Source organism: Podarcis muralis, chromosome 4 (assembly GCF_964188315.1).
Source record: "Podarcis muralis chromosome 4, rPodMur119.hap1.1, whole genome shotgun sequence".
Lineage (NCBI taxonomy): Eukaryota > Metazoa > Chordata > Lepidosauria > Squamata > Lacertidae > Podarcis > Podarcis muralis.
Genome location: NC_135658.1, coordinates 25583311 through 25601605, shown reverse-complemented (window position 1 = coordinate 25601605; position 18295 = coordinate 25583311). Strand labels below are relative to the sequence as shown.

The window sequence follows — 18295 nt, the reverse complement described above, 5'->3', positions numbered from 1 at the left end:
CAGTTGCTGGCAGCGTCCGCAGCGCAATAAGTAACAGCGCCTGGTGCTGCCAACTCTTTCTCTCTCTCTCCCGCCCCGCCCCCAAGCTCTCGCGCGCCCCGCGTCAACATCGCCGCGCGCAGCTTCCCGAGCTCGAGGCCAGCCGCTGCACGCACGCGCCGGCTCGTCATCGGCTCCGGTTGTTGCCTTTCTCCGCCGAGGTCGGTGGACCCCGAGCCTAGGCTTCCTTCCCGCACCCCGCTTTCCGAAGACCGCACACCAGTTGGGCCAGTACATATTCCCCTCCCGTGACTGGAGCGGAATAGCCCTTTCTCTTCTTCCCCAACCCTTGTCGTTGGAGGAGTCCCTCAGTCCCTCGCTTTGCTGCCTCCTCCCCCCCCCCACCCCCAAAGCTTGGAGGTTCCCCGGCAAGGGGGAGGGAAAAAAATTGAAAGTTACACTTTCGTGCGTCCCTCCCGGCGTGACGCTGCGCGCTGACGTCACGGGGCTGTAATGGTGGTGTGCCTCGATATTTTTTTCATCAAACAAGTGTGCCTTTGCCCAAAAAAGGTTGGGAAACACTGACTTAGAGAAGTATTTCAGAGACAAATAGAAGCAGATCCACTGCTATACACAAGAACACAGAGTGTTGTGGAATATTAAAGACAAGTTTTATTTACAGTGATCATTGAAAGGTCAGTATACTTATACCAGATCCAACTGTAGTAGTGGGGTTTCTGCTGGCTGAGCCAACCTGAGCCTGGTAGATGGGAAACAAGCCTTTAAAATATGGTTCAAGTAATACCACCCTTTTTTCTGGCTTAACACACTGGGTTAAATGGCTGCTCTGTACAGATTTAGGAGTGCAGCAGCCGTAATCCTTACTTCAGAAGTCCATGCTTGCGCATTCCTGCTAAGCCATGGTTTGGCTTAACGTTAGGCGTGAACTGTGCCAGTGTGCAGGACTAATGTAGAACAGTACCACACATGCTGTTTGCTAAGAAACGAAACAATAATGAAGTGGTAGACTACTTGTCCTATTGTCTGCCATCTGAAGCTAATGTAATTAGTTGGTAGGGTGTCAGGGTAAGTAAAAGCTTGTGTAAATACCAGCAGCTGCCTCTTTCCCTGGCTGTAGTAAAGGTGTGCCTCAAAACGGCAAGTAAACTTTTTGATCAGAAGAGGTCATGGCTTCTTGTTTAAGTACTTTGCACACTATCCCATGGCCCTTTGTGGATCATAGTAAGCCTTCAGCAAGGCCACGTGTGCCAGTTTCCTAGCAAGCAGAAGATCCATTGGAGAACAACTCTAAAATAACTGGTGCCCTTTTCTTTTTTACTGGCAATTTATGGTTTTAACAAAAATCTTACTAAATGTTCCTCAGTTTAATACCTTTTATTTTTTATTTCAGGAAGAGCATGCACTCAGCTGCAGCTTCTCAACCCTGAACGATTTGCACGGCTCATCAAGGAAGTCACGAATTCTTTATGGCCTGGTAAAGACATCATGGTACAATGGTTTCCACTTTCTGAAGATAAAAAGCACCCATCTGTTTTGTGGCTTAAAATGGTATGGAAGAACCTGTATATACATTTCTCTGAAGATTTGTCAATGTTTGATGACATGCCACTTATCCCAAAAACATTACTAGATGGGGATGAAGAAGTCATGGAACTTATTAGACTAAGGACTCCATCACCAATTATTCTAGAAGATGGATCTGAAACTCAGCTTCCAGAATTTTTACCCGACATCATTGAACAACTTGGTGGGATTGTGCTTAAGAAACTAGACTCATCTATACAACATCCACTTTTAAAAAAATATATACATGCCCCATTGCCAAGTGTAGTTTTGCAAATAGTGGAAAAACTTTCCATACAGAAATTGACCAATAAGGTTGCATCATTCCCTGTATCATACAAAAATGCTCTTAGAAACTTCCTTGCTAGTTTAACTGATACTACTGAAAAAGAGAAATTAATAATTAATGAGCTAATCATATTTAGGAGAATTAAACAATCACTTGATGAAGAAATTACTTTTACTGCATTGAAAGGCTGTAAGGTACTGCATCACACTGCCAAACTTCCACCTGATATAAAACTCTCTGTTTCCCTAGTTGACAGCAGTGACGAAGCTACCATTCGTTTAGTAAACATACTAAAAGCAGACCAGCTAAAGAGCACAGATTGCATGAAGTTTATTTTAAAAGATATTCAGAGTGACTTTTATTGTAACGATGAAGCAACGAAAGTTATGCTATGGATTCTGGAAAATCTAACTTTCCTAAAAAATGAAAATGCAGAAGTGCTGGATTGGCTGACGCCACTAAAATTTATTCAAATTTCTGAAGGAAAAATGGTGTCAGCTAGTGAACTTTTTGATCCCGAAGTAGAAGTCCTACAAAATATGTTCTATGGGGAGGAGGAACATTGCTTTCCCCCTAATGTTTTTAAAACATCTGCTGATACTCTTCATTCTTTGAGATTAATAGGCCTAAAAAGTGAAAGCAACTTGGAAGAGAAAGACATTTTGAGCGTAGCTCAAAAAATTGAAAGCTTGAAGGACTGTGCTAGTACAAATCAAGATGCACTTAGAAGGAAAGCCAGAACTTTGTTAACCATTTTGAACAAAAATTATCCATTACTTCATACACCTGAAACAAAAACAATGTTGAAAAAAATCAAATGGATTCCAGCATGCAAGGAAAGACCTCCAAATTACCCAAGTTCTTTAATTTGGAAAGGTGATCATTGCAATTTGTGCTCGCCACCTGAAATGTGTGACTTATCTCAGGCCACCTTAGTAGGTTCCTCTGTTCCTCTTGTGGAAGGTGTCCGACCAAATGTTGAAAAAGCACTGGGGATCTCAATCAAACCTAACATAAAATCAGTGTTAAAACATTTCAAAGTAGTTGTAGACTGGCACAGTTCCAAAAAATTTAGTGATGAAGATTATTATCAATTTCAGCACATTTTGCTTGAGATTTATGGCTTCATGAATGATCACTTAGATGAAGGAAAAGAATCATTTAAAGCCTTGAAATTTCCCTGGGTCTGGACTGGTAAAACCTTTTGTTCGTTTTCTCAAGCAGTGATAAAGTCAGCACATGATCTTGATCTTCAGCCGTATCTACATAATGTGCCAAAAACAATGGCTAAATTCCACCAGTTGTTCAAATGCTGTGGGTCAATTGAGCAGCTGACACCAGACCATGTTTCCATGGTCATTCAGAAAATATACCTCAAAAGTGAACAATCTCTTACAGAAGAAGAGAGCAAGCAAAATCTTTCTATTATGTTGAATATTATAAGGTGGCTGTACAGCTGTCAAATTCCGGCTAGTTTAAATACACCTGTTCCTGTATATTGTAGCAAAAAACCTTACAGGCTTACAATGAAACCAATCCATGAATGCTGCTACTGTGATATCAAGGTTGAAGACTTAAATGATTTGATAGATGATGCTGTTGAGCCAATAATTTTGGTTCATGAAGACATACCCATGAAAACTGCAGAATGGTTGAATGTGCCATGTCTCAGTACCAGGTTGATAAATCCAGAAAATATGGGATTTGAGCAGTCGGGTCAAAGAGAACCTCTCACTGTAAGAATTAAAAACATTTTGGAAGAATACCCTTCTGTATCCGATATCTTCAAAGAGCTGCTTCAAAATGCAGATGATGCTAATGCAACGGAGTGCAATTTTTTGATTGACATGAGGAGAAATAATGACATAAGAGAAAATCTTTTGGATCCAGGAATGGCAGCTTGTCATGGACCAGCTCTCTGGTCTTTCAACAATTCTGAATTTTCTGACTCTGACTTTCTAAATATAACTCGATTGGGTGAGTCTCTTAAAAGAGCAGAAGTTGACAAAGTTGGAAAATTTGGCTTGGGGTTTAATTCTGTTTATCATATCACGGATATTCCAATCATCATGAGCAGAGAGTTTATGATTATGTTTGATCCCAACATCAATCATCTCAGTAAACATATAAGGGACAAGTCTAATCCTGGGATCAAGATTAATTGGAGTAAGCAACAGAAAAGACTTAGAAAGTTTCCTAATCAGTTCAAGCCATTTATTGGTGTGTTTGGTTGTCAGCTCCCGTTGACTGTGGAGGCCCCTTACAGTTACAAAGGGACACTTTTCAGGCTTTCTTTTAGAACACAACAGGAGGCTAAAGTGAGTGAAGTCAGCAGTACTTGCTACAATACTGCAGACATCTATTCTCTTGTGGATGAGTTTAGCATTTGTGGACATAGACTGATAATTTTTACTCAGTGTGTAAACTCCATGGTTTTGAAGTATTTGAAGTCCGAGGAAACCAACCCTGGTGTAGCTCAAGAGACTGTGACTATTAAAAAAAATCTGTGTTTGTCCAAAGCAATAACTACCCCTGTTACAAGTGTTCTCAAGGAAGCTGCTAAACTCATGAAAACTTGCAACAGTAGCACAAAAAAGCTTCCTACTGAATCACCCAAGTCATCGTGCATATTACAAATAACAGTGGAAGAATTTCATCATGTGTTCAGGCGGATTGCTGACTTGCATTCTCCAGTTTTTAGAGGCCCAGAAGATGACACAGTTTCATTCTTTGAAATGGCTAAATCTGGACAGACGAAAAGGCCTGCTGATGAACTGCCACAAAAAACAGTAGACTCTACAACATGGCTTATATGTTCTTGCATGGATACTGGGGAGGCCTTAAAATTCTCATTACAGGAAAGTGGAAGACGGCTAGGACTTGTCCCATGTGGATCAGTTGGGGTTATGCTATCTGAAGCACAGGATCACAAATGGACTGTGAAACCCAATTGTAGCAACTTAGGAGAAGTGTTCTGCTATTTACCTCTTCGAATCAAAACAGGTCTGCCTGTTCACATTAATGGCTCTTTTGCTGTTACATCAAACAGAAAAGAGATCTGGAAAACTGACACAAAAGGAAGGTGGAACACAGTATTTATGCGGCATGTTATAGTAAAAGCTTACTTAGAAGCTCTTGTGGTTCTACGCAACATGGCAGTTTGTGGGGAGCTAAATGACTACAATTACTATGCAGTATGGCCTGATCCTGACTTAGTGCATGATGATTTTTCAGTCATATGTCAGGGGTTTTATGAAGAAATAGCTCACACAAAAGGCAAAGAAGGGATCAGAGTCTTCTCTGATGGTTCATCTTGGGTGTCTATGAAGAATGTGAGATTCTTAGATGATTCACTCTTGAAACGTCCAGACATAGGACCTGCAGCTTTTAATATTTTTCTAAAGTACCTTAAGAAAACTGGCTCAAAAAATCTCTGTGCTGTAGACCTTCCATCTTGGGTGAAAGCAGGCTTTGAAGAAGCAGGGTGTAAACAGGTGTTACTAGATAATACTTTTTCAGAGAGGCAATTCTTTTCTGAAGTCTTTTTCCCAAACATCCAAGAGATTGAGGCAGAGCTTCGTGATCCTTTAATGCACTATGTTCTGAGTGAAAAGGTTAGCGAGTTCTCAGAAATTCTCTGTGTTACACCGTGTATTCCCTGTTCTTTGACTGAGCACCCTCTGGTGGAACCTTCAAGACTGATCCATCCTGAAGGTCGAGTTGCAAAGTTGTACGATAAAGAAGATGGAAGATTTCCCTATGGCACCAGTCAAGATTACCTTAATCCTGTGATTTTGGTCAAATTAGTTCAGCTAGGTATGGCTAAAGATGATATTTGTTGGGAAGACTTGGTTGAACGTGCCGAATCTGTAGCAGAAATCAACAAGACTGATCATGCTTCAGCTTGTCTCAGAAGCAGTATTCTGTTAAGCCTCATAGATGAAAAAATTAAATGCAGAGATCCTAAAGCTAAAGAATTTGCTGCAAAGTTCCAAACAATACCATTTCTGCCATTTCTCACAAAACCAGCAGGCTTCTCTTTGCACTGGAAGGGTACTGATTTTGGCCCTGAGACAATGTTTTCAGCGATGGACCTTTTCACTGCTGATTATCAAGATATAGTTTGTCTGTTAAAACCAATCCTGAATGAAAATTCCCATTCCTTTAAAGGTTGTGGGAACATTTCTCTGGCAGTCAAAGATTTTTTAGGCTTGCTTAAGAAACCAACTGTTACTATGGTTATAAACCAACTGAAAGAAGTTGCAAAGTCCTTTGATGGAATTACCTTGTACCAAGAAAACATCACCAATGCTTGCTATAAATATCTCCATGATGCCCTGCTACAAAATGGAGCAACAAAAGCAATCATAATTGAAGAGCTGAAAAACTGCAGTTTCATTCTTGTTGAAAATGGCTATGTTGACCCCACAAAGGTGTCTTTTCATCTTAACTTTGAGGCAGCGCCATATCTCCATCAACTGGCTAATAAATACAGAAACAGCTTTCGTGAGCTATTTGAAAGCGTAGGTGTGCGTCATGCTTTTACAGTAGAAGATTTTGCTCTGGTCCTTGAGTTAATCAATGAGGAAAGAGGAACTAAACCACTGACTGAAGAAAATTTTCAGCTTTCTAGGAGAATCATCAGTGAAGGAATATGGGGCCTCATTAGAGAAAAGAAGCAAGAATTTTGTGAAAAAAACTATGGCGAGATATTGTTACCGGATACTCACCTTGCCCTTCTGCATGCTAATACTTTGTGTTACAATGACTGCCCTTGGATCAAAGTGAAAGATACAACTGTAAAGTACTGCCATGCCGACATCCCTAGAGAAGTAGCAGTAAAGCTTGGAGCAGTACCCAAGCGACATAAAGCCTTAGAAAGGTATGCATCAAACATTTGTTTTACTACCCTTGGGACTGAATTTGGGCAGAAGGAAAAATTGACAAGCAGAATTAAAAGTATTCTTAATGCATATCCATCAGAAAAAGAAATGCTGAAAGAGCTCCTTCAGAATGCAGATGATGCAAAAGCTACAGAAGTTTGCTTTGTGTTTGATCCTAGACAACATCCGGTTGATAGAATATTTGATGAAAAATGGTCTCCCCTTCAAGGGCCTGCACTGTGCGTCTTCAACAATCAGCCTTTTACTGAAGATGACATCAGAGGAATTCAGAATCTTGGAAAAGGCACTAAAGAAGGCAATCCATGTAAGACTGGCCAGTATGGTATAGGCTTCAATTCCGTGTATCACATAACTGACTGTCCTTCTTTCATTTCTGGTAACGATATTCTTTGTATCTTTGATCCTCATGCCAGATATGCACCAGGTGCAACATCAATTAGTCCAGGACGCATGTTTAGGGACCTGGATGCTGATTTCAGAACACAGTTCTCAGATGTCTTGGATCTCTATTTAGGAGATCACTTTAAACTAGAAAACTGCACCATGTTTAGATTTCCACTTCGAAATACAGAAATGGCAAAAACGTCCGAAATCTCCCCAGTGCCATGCTCAGACAGAATGGTGCAAAATCTTCTAGATAAGCTGCGTACAGATGGAGCAGAACTCTTGATGTTTTTGAACCACATGGAAAAAATTTCTATTTGTGAAATAGAGAAAACAACAGGAGCACTTAATGTGTTGTATTCTGTAACAGGAAAAGTAACTGATGGCGATAGACTGAAACGAAAGCAATTCCATGCTTCTGTAATTGACAGTGTCACTAAGAAGAAAGAGCTTAGCAAGATACCTGTGCAACAAATCACTTACACTATGGATACTGAAGACTCTGAAGGTAACCTCACAGCCTGGTTAATTTGCAACAGGTCAGGTTTTTCCAACATTGAAAAGGTATCCAAGAGTGTTGTATCAGCTCATAAGAATGAGGACATTACTCTCTTCCCCCGAGGGGGAGTTGCTGCATGTATTACTCACAACTACAAAAAACCTCATAGGGCATTTTGTTTCTTACCCCTGTCCTTAGAAACTGGGTTACCATTTCATGTGAATGGACACTTTGCCCTGGATTCTGCCAGGCGAAATCTGTGGCGTGATGATAATGGAGTTGGAGTACGAAGTGACTGGAATAATAGTTTAATGACAGCATTGATTGCACCGGCCTATGTAGAACTTTTGGTTCAGCTGAAGAAACGTTACTTTCAAGGTACCGATCCAACAGTGTCTGTGCTACACAACACATCTATGCATACAGTGAAAGACACTTTGAAAAAGTTTCTGTCCTTCTTCCCTGTTAACAGACTTGACCTGCAGCCTGATTGGTATTGCTTAGTGAAAGCAGTTTACAGCTGCATTCATGAGGAATCCAAACGTCTCCTACCTGTTGTGCGAGCTCCAAATGTCGATGGCTCTGATTTGCATTCTGCAATTATCATTACATGGGTTAATATGTCTACCTCAAACAAAGCTAGGCCATTCTTTGACAATTTGTTACAAGATGAGTTGCAACACCTCAAAAACGTTGAGTACAACATTACAACACGCAAAACAGTAGCAGAAAATGTGTATAGACTCAAACATCTCCTCTTAGAAATTGGCTTCAACTTGATCTATAGCTGTGATGAAACTGCAAATCTTTATCACTGTCTTGTGGATGCAGACATTCCAGTGAGCTATGTGACTTCAGCTGATGTCCGATCATTTTTGATGACATTTTCCTCTCCGGATTCTAATTGCCACATTGGAAAGCTGCCTTGTCGACTTCAGCAGACAAATTTAAAGCTTTTCCACAGTTTAAAACTTCTTGTTGACTACTGTTTTAAAGACACAGAAGAAAATGAAATCCTCATTGAAGGATTACCTCTGCTCATTACACTTGATAGTGTACTGCAAATTTTTGATTCAAAGCGTCCAAAATTCTTAACTACCTATCATGAACTGATTCCGTCTCGTAAAGATCTGTTTATGAACACACTGTACTTGCGGTACAGCAATATTTTACTGAAATGCAATGTAGCAAAAGTCTTTGATATTACCAGCTTTGCTGATTTGTTGCCTTCTGTCTTGCCAAGAGAATACAAAACCAGAGGTTGTGTGAGATGGAAGGAGAATTTTGCAAGTGAATCATGGCTGAAGAACACGTGGCATTTTATTGGTGAATCTGTAAATGTGAAAGATGACCAGGAAGATGCAAAACCAACATTTGATGCTGTTGTTGATACTTTGAAGGACTGGGCATTGCTTCCAGGTACAAAATTTACCGTATCCTCTAATCAGCTTGTTGTACCAGATTGCGATGTCCTGCTTCCGCTCAGTCTTATGCATATAGCTCTGTTCCCAAATTCTCAGACTGATAAAGTTTTTCATGCTTTGATGAAAACTGGTTGTATTCAACTTGCTTTGAACAAAATTTGCTCCAAGGACAATGCTCTAGTGCCCCTTTTGTCAGGACACACAGCAAATATAGACAACCCTTCAAGCATTTTAAAAGCCATACATTACATGGTTCAGACATCAACATTTAAGACTGAAAAATTAGCCGAGAATGATTTTGAGGCCCTCCTGATGTACTTCAACTGCAACCTAAGTCATTTGACATCTGAGGACGACATTAAAATTTTGAGGTCCCTTCCGTGCTACAAATCTATCAGTGGACGATACATCAGCATTTCAAAATGTGGAGCATGTTATGTACTCACAAGAACTATCCCCTCTGTTGAAGTGGATAGATGGACACAGTCATCTTCAGCTGCCTTTCTGGAAGAGAAAATCCATTTAAAAGACCTGTACACTGTACTTGGGTGTGTTCCAGTAGATGACCTTGAAGTTTATTTGAAGCATCTTTTACCAAAGATTGAAAGTTTGTCTTATGACGCAAAACTAGAACATCTGATTTACTTAAAGAACAGGCTCTCTAGCATTGAAGAATCTTTAGAAATAAAGGAACAGCTGTTTGAGAAGCTAGAGAGCTTTTTGATAATTCACGATGCGTGCAATAGATTAAAACCTGCAAAGCATTTTTATGATAGGAGTGTAAGAGTTTTTGAAGTTATGCTTCCCGAAAAGCTGTTTATACCCCAAGACTTCTTTAAGAAACTGGAGCAGCTCACAAAACCAAAAAACCGTGCTGCATTCCTTGCATCATGGGTAGCATTTCTCCGAAATATGGGACTAAAATACGTAATTTCCCAGCAGCAGTTACTGCAGTTTGCGAAAGAGATCAGTATGAGAGCCAACACTGAAAACTGGACTAAGGATACACTGCAGAATACAGTGGATGTCCTCCTCCATCACATATTTCAAGAAAGAACTGATTTGCTATCTGGAAACTTCCTTAAAGAATTGTCTTTAATAGCATTCTTGTGTCCAGAACGTGCCCCGGCAGAAATTGTAAGATTCCATCCACAGTATCAAGAGGTTAATGGAACCCTCCCTCTTATAAAGTTCAGTGGAGCCCAAGTAAACCCAAAATTCAAACAGAGTGACGTTTTGCAGCTCCTTTGGACTTCGTGTCCTATCCTTCCAGAAAAAGCTACGCCTTTAAGTATCAGAGAACAAGAAGGAAGCAGTCTTGGTCCACAGGAACAACTTGAGCAGGTTTTGACTATGCTTAATGTGAACTTGGACCCACCTCTAGACAAAGTTATAAATAACTGCAGAAATATATGTAATATAACAACTTTGGATGAAGATATGGTAAAAACAAGGGTTAAAGTCCTAAGGAGCATCTATGAATTTCTTAGTACAGACAAAAGAGAATTCCGGTTTCAGCTTCGAGGGGTTGCTTTTGTAATGGTTGAAGAAGGTTGGAAGCTTCTGAAGCCTGAGGAAGTCGTAATAAATCTTGAGTATGAATCTGACTTCAAACCTTACTTGTACAAACTTCCATTAGAACTTGGCACCTTCCACCAACTATTTAAACACTTAGGCACTGAAGATGTTATTTCAACAAAGCAGTATGTTGAGGTTCTGAGTCGCATATTCAAGAACTCTGAAGGAAAACAGCTTGATCCTAACGAAATGCGTACTGTTAAACGAGTTGTCTCTGGCCTGTTTAAAAGCCTTCAAAATGATTCTGTTAAGGTTAGAAATGAGCTTGAAAATGTGCGAGATCTGGCTCTTTATCTTCCAAGCCAAGATGGTAGATTGGTGAAATCAAGCATCTTAGTTTTTGATGATGCACCACATTACAAAAGTAGAATACAAGGAAACATTGGTGTTCAAATGCTTGTTGATCTTAGCCAGTGTTACTTAGGAAAAGACCATGGTTTTCACACCAAACTGATAATGCTGTTTCCCCAGAAGCTGCGACCCCGTCTCCTCAGCAGCATCCTTGAGGAGCAGTTGGATGAAGAGTCACCCAAAATTTGTCAGTTTGGAGCACTTTGTTCTCTCCAAGGCAGGCTCCAGTTACTGCTGTCTTCTGAACAGTTCATCACGGGACTAATTAGAATTATGAAACATGAAAATGACAACGCATTCTTAGCCAATGAAGAGAAAGCCATAAAACTTTGCAAAACCTTGAGAGAAGGCTTGAAAGTTTCTTGTTTTGAGAAGTTGCAAACAACACTGAGAGTGAAAGGTTTTGCTCCTATTCCTCACAGCAGAAGTGAAACATTCGCCTTTTTAAAGAGATATGGAAATGCAGTAATATTGCTCTATATACAGCACTCAGATAGCAAAGACATCAATTTCCTTCTAGCATTAGCAATGACCCTGAAATCTGCAACTGATAATCTGATTTCTGATACATCCTATTTAATTGCTATGTTGGGTTGCAATGATATTTATAGAATTAGTGAGAAGCTTGACAGTTTAGGTGTGAAGTATGACTCTTCAGAACCATCAAAGCTTGAACTACCTATGCCTGGCACTCCTATACCAACTGAAATCCACTATACTCTTCTTATGGATCCAATGAATGTTTTCTATCCTGGTGAATACGTTGGCTATCTTGTCGATGCTGAAGGTGGTGATATCTATGGGTCGTACCATCCCACCTATACATATGCTATCATTGTGCAAGAAGTAGAAAGGGAAGATGATGAAAATTCCAGTTTCCTGGGCAAGATTTATCAGATTGACATTGGATACAGCGAGTACAAGATAGTGAGCTCTCTTGATTTGTACAAGTTCTCAAGGCCTGATGAAAGTTCTCAGAGCAGGGGCAGTGCACCATCTACTCCAACAAGTCCCACAGAATTTCTACCGCATGGGCCAAGAACAATTCCTCCTCATTTTCCCGGAAGAGAGAGTCACAAATCCTCCTCCTCCTCCTCTTCCTCTTCATCTAAACATCATTCTCCCAAAAAGGCTAAAGCAAATTCTTTATCAGAGATTTTGAGGGAAGTTACATCTGTGATGGAACAAGCTTGGAAGCTTCCAGAATCTGAAAGGAAAAAGATCATAAGAAGGCTGTATCTTAAGTGGCATCCAGACAAAAATGCAGAGAACCTTGATATTGCCAATGAAGTTTTCAAGCATTTACAAAATGAGATCAACAGATTAGAAAAGCAGGCTTTTATTGACCAAAACGCAGATAGGGCATCCAGAAGAACATTTTCATCATCAGCTTCTCGATTTCAATCAGACAAATTTTCATTTCAAAGGTTTTATACTTCATGGAACCAGGAAGCAACGAGTCACAAATCTGAAAGACAACAGTCTAAAGAAAAATGTCCATCTTCTACAGGTCCTTCATATTCCCAGCGGTTTTTTATGCCACCTACATTCAAGTCAGTTGGAAATCCTGTTGAGGCTCGTAGGTGGTTACGGCAAGCTAGAGCAAACTTTTCAGCAGCAAGAAATGACCTTCATAAAAATGCCAACGAATGGGTTTGCTTTAAATGTTACCTGTCTACCAAGCTTGCTTTGATTGCTGCTGATTATGCCGTAAGGGGCAAGTCTGATAAAGATGTGAAACCCACTGCACTGGCACAAAAGATCGAGGAATATAGCCAACAGCTTGAAGGCCTTACAAACGATGTTCACACACTGGAAGCATATGGAGTCGATAGCTTAAAAACTCGCTATCCAGACCTCCTTCCTTTTCCGCAGATTCCAAATGACAGGTTCACTTCTGAAGTTGCTATGAGAGTGATGGAGTGTACAGCATGTATTATAATAAAACTTGAAAATTTTATACAGCAAAAGGTATGAGGTTAAAGACATGGTGGTTTCATATAGACATGCCATGTTTCCAGCCAGTTTTCTCCAAGCTCTTGTTTTTTGGTGGCATGCTACTGTTTGATGTGTCATGCAGCCAACCATACAGCTTTGTGTGACAGGGGTGGGAGTCATCCTCTTACGCAGTGGGGGTGGGGGGAGGAAATCACGGTCACAGATGCGGTAAGATCTGAATTCACTTTTGCTAGCAAAAGCTATATACTAATGTGATGGAATAAAATGTGACTTATGCAGTTACTGTACTTTGGAAGCTATGCAGTTCCTAGCAGCTTATAAATAAAATGCATATATTTCTGTGGCAATGAGGGCCAAATTAGATGTTCCATGGCAAACCTGGATTTGGGAAACTCAACTATCACTGAACATGCTTTGCTACAAAAGCAGCTGGGGAAGGTCATGATTTACAGTAGAAAAGTGTTTGATGGGAGAGGAGTTTTTAATCCTTCCTTGGCCCAATACTTGTTTCTCGTGACCTCCCATTTTCTCCTGTAACAAAGCAAATGAGCGCCTGGGACCTGACTGGGGAACATGAGGGCATGTTGCAAAGGGAAAGTGATAGGCAGCAGGATTAATTGGCTCCTTGCTCTCGGACATTTCTCCATTGTAAACTGTGCTTTCCCACTGCTGCTTTGCAACAGTTTGATGACATCCCTGGATCTGGTAGTGAACATCTTGTTCAGCCCAAGGTACACAGGATTTAAATGTTACATAATCTTGTTTTAAGCAACAGCTTCTTATTAGCAAAACTGTAGAACACGTATTTAAAGATTTGCAGGGAGACTGAGCTGTAAAATATAGTTATGTACACAGTGCAACGGTAAAATTCACAGGGCTGAACTGCACTTTATGTAACCAAAGCCTAGGACTATGTCAGTAAAATCTGTTTGTATGTGCAGAGATATATATGTATGTATCCCCAGATTGCATCCATTCAGTTTTATGGTATGAGGTGGTGTCATTTTTCAGTGTACTAATATAAGACTGAGTATGTTACTCTCTTTTAAGGAATTGAAAAGTTTGGAGAAAAGTCACTTTGAAGCATTCTGTATTCATTTGTTTGCTATGGACATTCATTTCACTCACAGTAATACGATCTGCAGGATCTGATTTATAGATTTGCTGCAGTTTTACATCAAACATTACATCAGAGGTTGCTAAGGGACCTTTGACACAGCACAGTATTTTATTCCTTAATGTTTGATGACTTAAACGCAAGAATTATTTTCTTATAACCTACTTTATGTGTTTTTGACATTGTTACATCTTTTGTTGAATGAGAATTGCATGTGCATTACCTAGTAAAATACTTGATTTTCTTTAGGGTTTTTGAAACGGAAAGTGCACACCAAAACTTTTTTTTTAAGTAGTCTTACTTCAGCTTTTTGTTTTGTTTATATATTTTTCTCATGAGCCATCCCTGGAAATAGTATAATGTCATAAAATATTTTGGTATACAGTGGGATAATTTTTTATTACATATTAAATGGTGCTGCAATGTTACGCTTTTTGATTTTGTCTCACACTGTGGCACATGAGATGTCTGATTTTTAGTTCATAATTTTTCTTTTATAAATTGTAATACTTTTGATAATGCCATGTAAATTATTCAGTATTTGTAAAGAAAATCATGACAACATGTAAAATAAAGCTGCTGTGGATAGTATTTATGTTCCATTATTACCTAACTGTCACAATTATTTACTTGATTAGTACACTGAAACTATAATTTTATGTAAAGAATGTAAAATAAAATAGGGGTAAGATGAGGTTAGATAAATTACAACCAAAATTATTGCAATACAGAAGGACAAAATAGTTGGCAGAAGCTCTTCAAGAAAATGTGTAAATAATAAAAGGGCTTTCAGTGTAGAAAATATCTCAAGAAAATCTAGGCTTTGAACCTTCTGGTTGCAAAGCCGTATGATTATTTCTGTTGTTAAGTGCCATAAAATGATTTTAATAATAAACTTGAAGATTCTTCAAATTGGTGTGTTGACTATTTATGTATATTTATATGAGACTTCTTTCACCAGGACCTTTAGCAGAGGGGGAGAACTCACTTTGGTGAATCAACCATGCCCTCTTTCCCATCCCTGCTGCTCTTTTTGTGATGATAAAATGTGTATTCATTGATTTACTACCCCAATTGCTTTTGGCGAACCATTGCAGATTTACTTTCTCATGCAGAGGCTATTTCATTCTAATGCCATCATGATCTGAAACTAACTATTCCAGTATATTCATATTTTTCTGCCCACATCTTTTTTTTAAAAAACCTCCAAATAATTTCATCATAGGATGTTCATATAAATTTACTTTGTGTTTTTTTAATATAAAAAACCCAGCAACATTAAAAATGCATGTTTATTAACCTCTAAAGTTCACAAATCCAGGGTCGATGCAAAATCTGAATTATGAAAGAAGCCTATTCCATGTGTGTTGTGATAAATCAATTTTAACCTCTATTTGCTACTGTGTTTCATTTTATATGCTGTGGAGAGCACTGCCTCACAAGGATGAGTAGAAGGTATTTTTGGGGACTAATGGATAGAAAGAGTACTCAGGGCTAACCTTCTCTTCCTTTGTGGCCCATGAAGCAAGCCAGAGCAGGGGACCTCAGATGGCCATACCATATGGAGTACTGTAACAGAGAAGGGGAATTGTGCAGGGAAGAACTGCCCAGCTCATCTGCCTTTCCCTTTCTGCATTTACAACAGGGTTAGAGAACCTTTTTCAATCTGAGAGCCATATTGCTTTGTGGGCAGTCTTCCAGGGGTTGCATGCCAGTGGTGGATGGGGTCAGAGGCAAAATGGTGCAGAACAATGGGCCTGACTCCCATCCTTTGCATAGCAAGCTGAAGTACATTCCACTATGCATGTGACAGTGGTCTCTGCACCCACCCACCCACCCCTCTCCATCCAGGCCTTTGTATAGTAGATTACATTTCAGCCATGCATACATCCCTCCATCTGGACAAGCAAAAGGCATGATCACAGTTCAAGGACACATTTCAGCCAGGCAAAAGATCTCAAGAACATGGAGTGGGGGCAGCAAAAGGCCTGGCGCACTGTATTTGTTTCCTGGGCCTGGGGTTCTCTATTTCTGCTGTAGAGCACCCCCGCGCACTTTTGGTATACCTGGTTCCATATATTTTGGGTGGTGTTCAGCTAAACATTTGCATTGCATTAATGCTATTCCAATGGGACTTTGTCACTCTCTCCTGTGTGACCTGCACTGTCCCACATCTGCTCTGGAAGGTTGGAGGAATGCTCTCCTTAGTTCTATGCTGAATACAACTCCATTTGATGCATTTCGATTTTAAATGTAAATGTTAAGTTGCATTTCTGTGCTGTGTAGTAGCATCAGTGACTCTAGACGCTACTACAAAACCTGACTAAAAACAGCCAAAGAAAGTAGTCCAGACAAGCTGTTTATTGACATTCATTCTGATTTGTTTGCGGGGATATTATACGAAGCTACGGCAAGCGTTATCTCACATTTTCCAATGCATTTTCCCATTGCTTTCCTTGTCACAAGAAGTCTGATAGTTTTGGGGAAATGGGTATGTGTGGAAGGGCACCAGATCAACTTTAACTGCAAAACCTGAGCTTGCCTGTATGTGACTGAATCCCACCTGAAAATAGCAGCAGGCTGGGAGCACGCAGCGTGGGGTGTTAGCTGCTCATCTCGCAAGCCTGACTATAATACAGGCAAGTGGAAACGACATCAGCCACTGCCAAGTACAACTTTCCATCTGTGCAAACACAGACTTCATAGAGCCCAAAGGATATCTCAGAATCTCCGCTTGTTCCTTGAGGCAATTTGGGCAGCCGCAGTCCAGCATTAAGCATAAGCTGCATGGAAGAAAGACAGACACGAATGGATTTGTTTGTGTAGCAGTAACTTAGGAACAAAAAGTGTGGTGGCACCTTAAAGGTTAATTTATTACGGTGCAAGTTTTGTGGACCTGAGAACTCACTGGAGCCAGCCCTACACAGAACTGTTGACATGTGCTGGGCCCAGTAAATTAAACGTTGACTCAATTGTGGTGATTAAATGTACATCAGAGCTTCCCTTTTAAAACTAATTTCTACTACAGCCACATTGCAAATTTAAACAGAACATTTGAATCTATGATTGGCGATTCCCCAAAGTTGGGGAAACACTTAATTTTTTTGTGGTCGCTGGCACCTTAACAAACAGCCCAGACGTGAAACATGGCTGAGACCTCAATGCAAAAGACAAATTTCAATAGGGCTTTGTGTCAGTGGACTTTATTCCCACAGCAGCAAGCTCCTTCATGGAGGGCAAGATAACAGAGTGCAAAATGCTCTATGATTGCCGGGAAATGAAACAAATGAAAATGTTCATATTTTAAAATGGGAACTTGATAACAGCTGAATGGAATATTAGATAGTTCTGAATGTGTCGACTGGTAATTTCACCATCAATATATCGTGACTATACATTTAGATAAAATGGAGTCACAGGCACTGCAAGGGATTAGTTGGCTCTTCGTGAAAATCAACTACTTAGGGCCAGCATAGTTCTCATATTTTGCTGAAACTAAAACCAGCAGGAAACTGGTAGGAAGACAGCCCAATGTCTGAAATGTCAATGCTGTCGCTCTGAATACCAATTGTAAATGGATCGTTTGTTGATGGTAGATTAAGAAATAATTAAAATCTCACCATGCTATCGCTGCTCTGCAACTTGATATCCAGATGAGAAAGAGCCGTAATAGTCCCACTTTCGGCTTTAATATTAATCCCTCGTGGAGCATCCATGGTGAGAGACCGAGTTGGCGATTCAAGCCTGAAAGAAACCAGAAGGAAGATCTTAGCATCTTAATAAATTGTGGTTTTATTTATTGCATTTATTTATAATTTATAAGCCTGTCCATCATAATATAACAACAACAACAACATGATGCCAAACAGGTCAACACCGTATTGTAAAATCAATTACCATAAGGCAATTTTAAATATAAACTTCAAACGCAATTTTAAATATAAACTTCAAATATAAATTTCAAACAGAATGCAGCAGATGAAACAACCAGCAACAGGCCACAATAGCTTCACATTATCCAAAAGCCATTTTCCACGCCACATTAATCCAATACATTATGTTTGACATGAAGCAATGCAAAGATAGAAAAGTGGAAAGGCAATGAGTGGGTGGGATTCCCCTGAAGTTTTGCAGTATTGCAGCAAAAGTGTGGGCTTGCTGCAATGAGCTTGTTCCATTAAGGCCAAGGCAGCTAACCCTGGAGAAGCTGAGAGAGATGGAGGCACA

At 39.9% G+C, this 18295-nt stretch overlaps 2 protein-coding genes across 12 annotated transcripts in view; one reads left to right on the top strand and one right to left on the bottom strand.

Moving 5' to 3' along the window:
• SACS (sacsin molecular chaperone) overlaps nucleotides 1-14980 on the top strand; it is a 93193-nt gene extending 78213 nt beyond the window's left edge. For all 7 annotated transcript variants that reach the window (XM_028726326.2, XM_028726328.2, XM_028726327.2 and 4 more), the window contains one exon: nucleotides 1391-14980. In XM_028726326.2, coding sequence (XP_028582159.2) covers nucleotides 1391-12969 — 11579 coding nt within the window. In that variant the 3' untranslated portion in view covers nucleotides 12970-14980. The remainder of the gene's footprint in view (nucleotides 1-1390) is intronic.
• Nucleotides 11853-18295, bottom strand: part of SGCG (sarcoglycan gamma) — a 30337-nt gene continuing 23894 nt past the window's right edge. For 4 of the 5 annotated variants that reach the window (XM_028726345.2, XM_028726341.2, XM_028726342.2 and 1 more), the window contains 2 exons: nucleotides 17689-17812; nucleotides 16415-16851 (listed from right to left, as the gene is read on the bottom strand). In XM_028726345.2, coding sequence (XP_028582178.2) covers nucleotides 16672-16851; nucleotides 17689-17812 — 304 coding nt within the window. In that variant the 3' untranslated portion in view covers nucleotides 16415-16671. Of the gene's footprint in view, nucleotides 12200-16414; nucleotides 16852-17688; nucleotides 17813-18295 lie in introns of those variants that run through there. The other variant, XM_028726346.2, reaches the window with a different exon arrangement.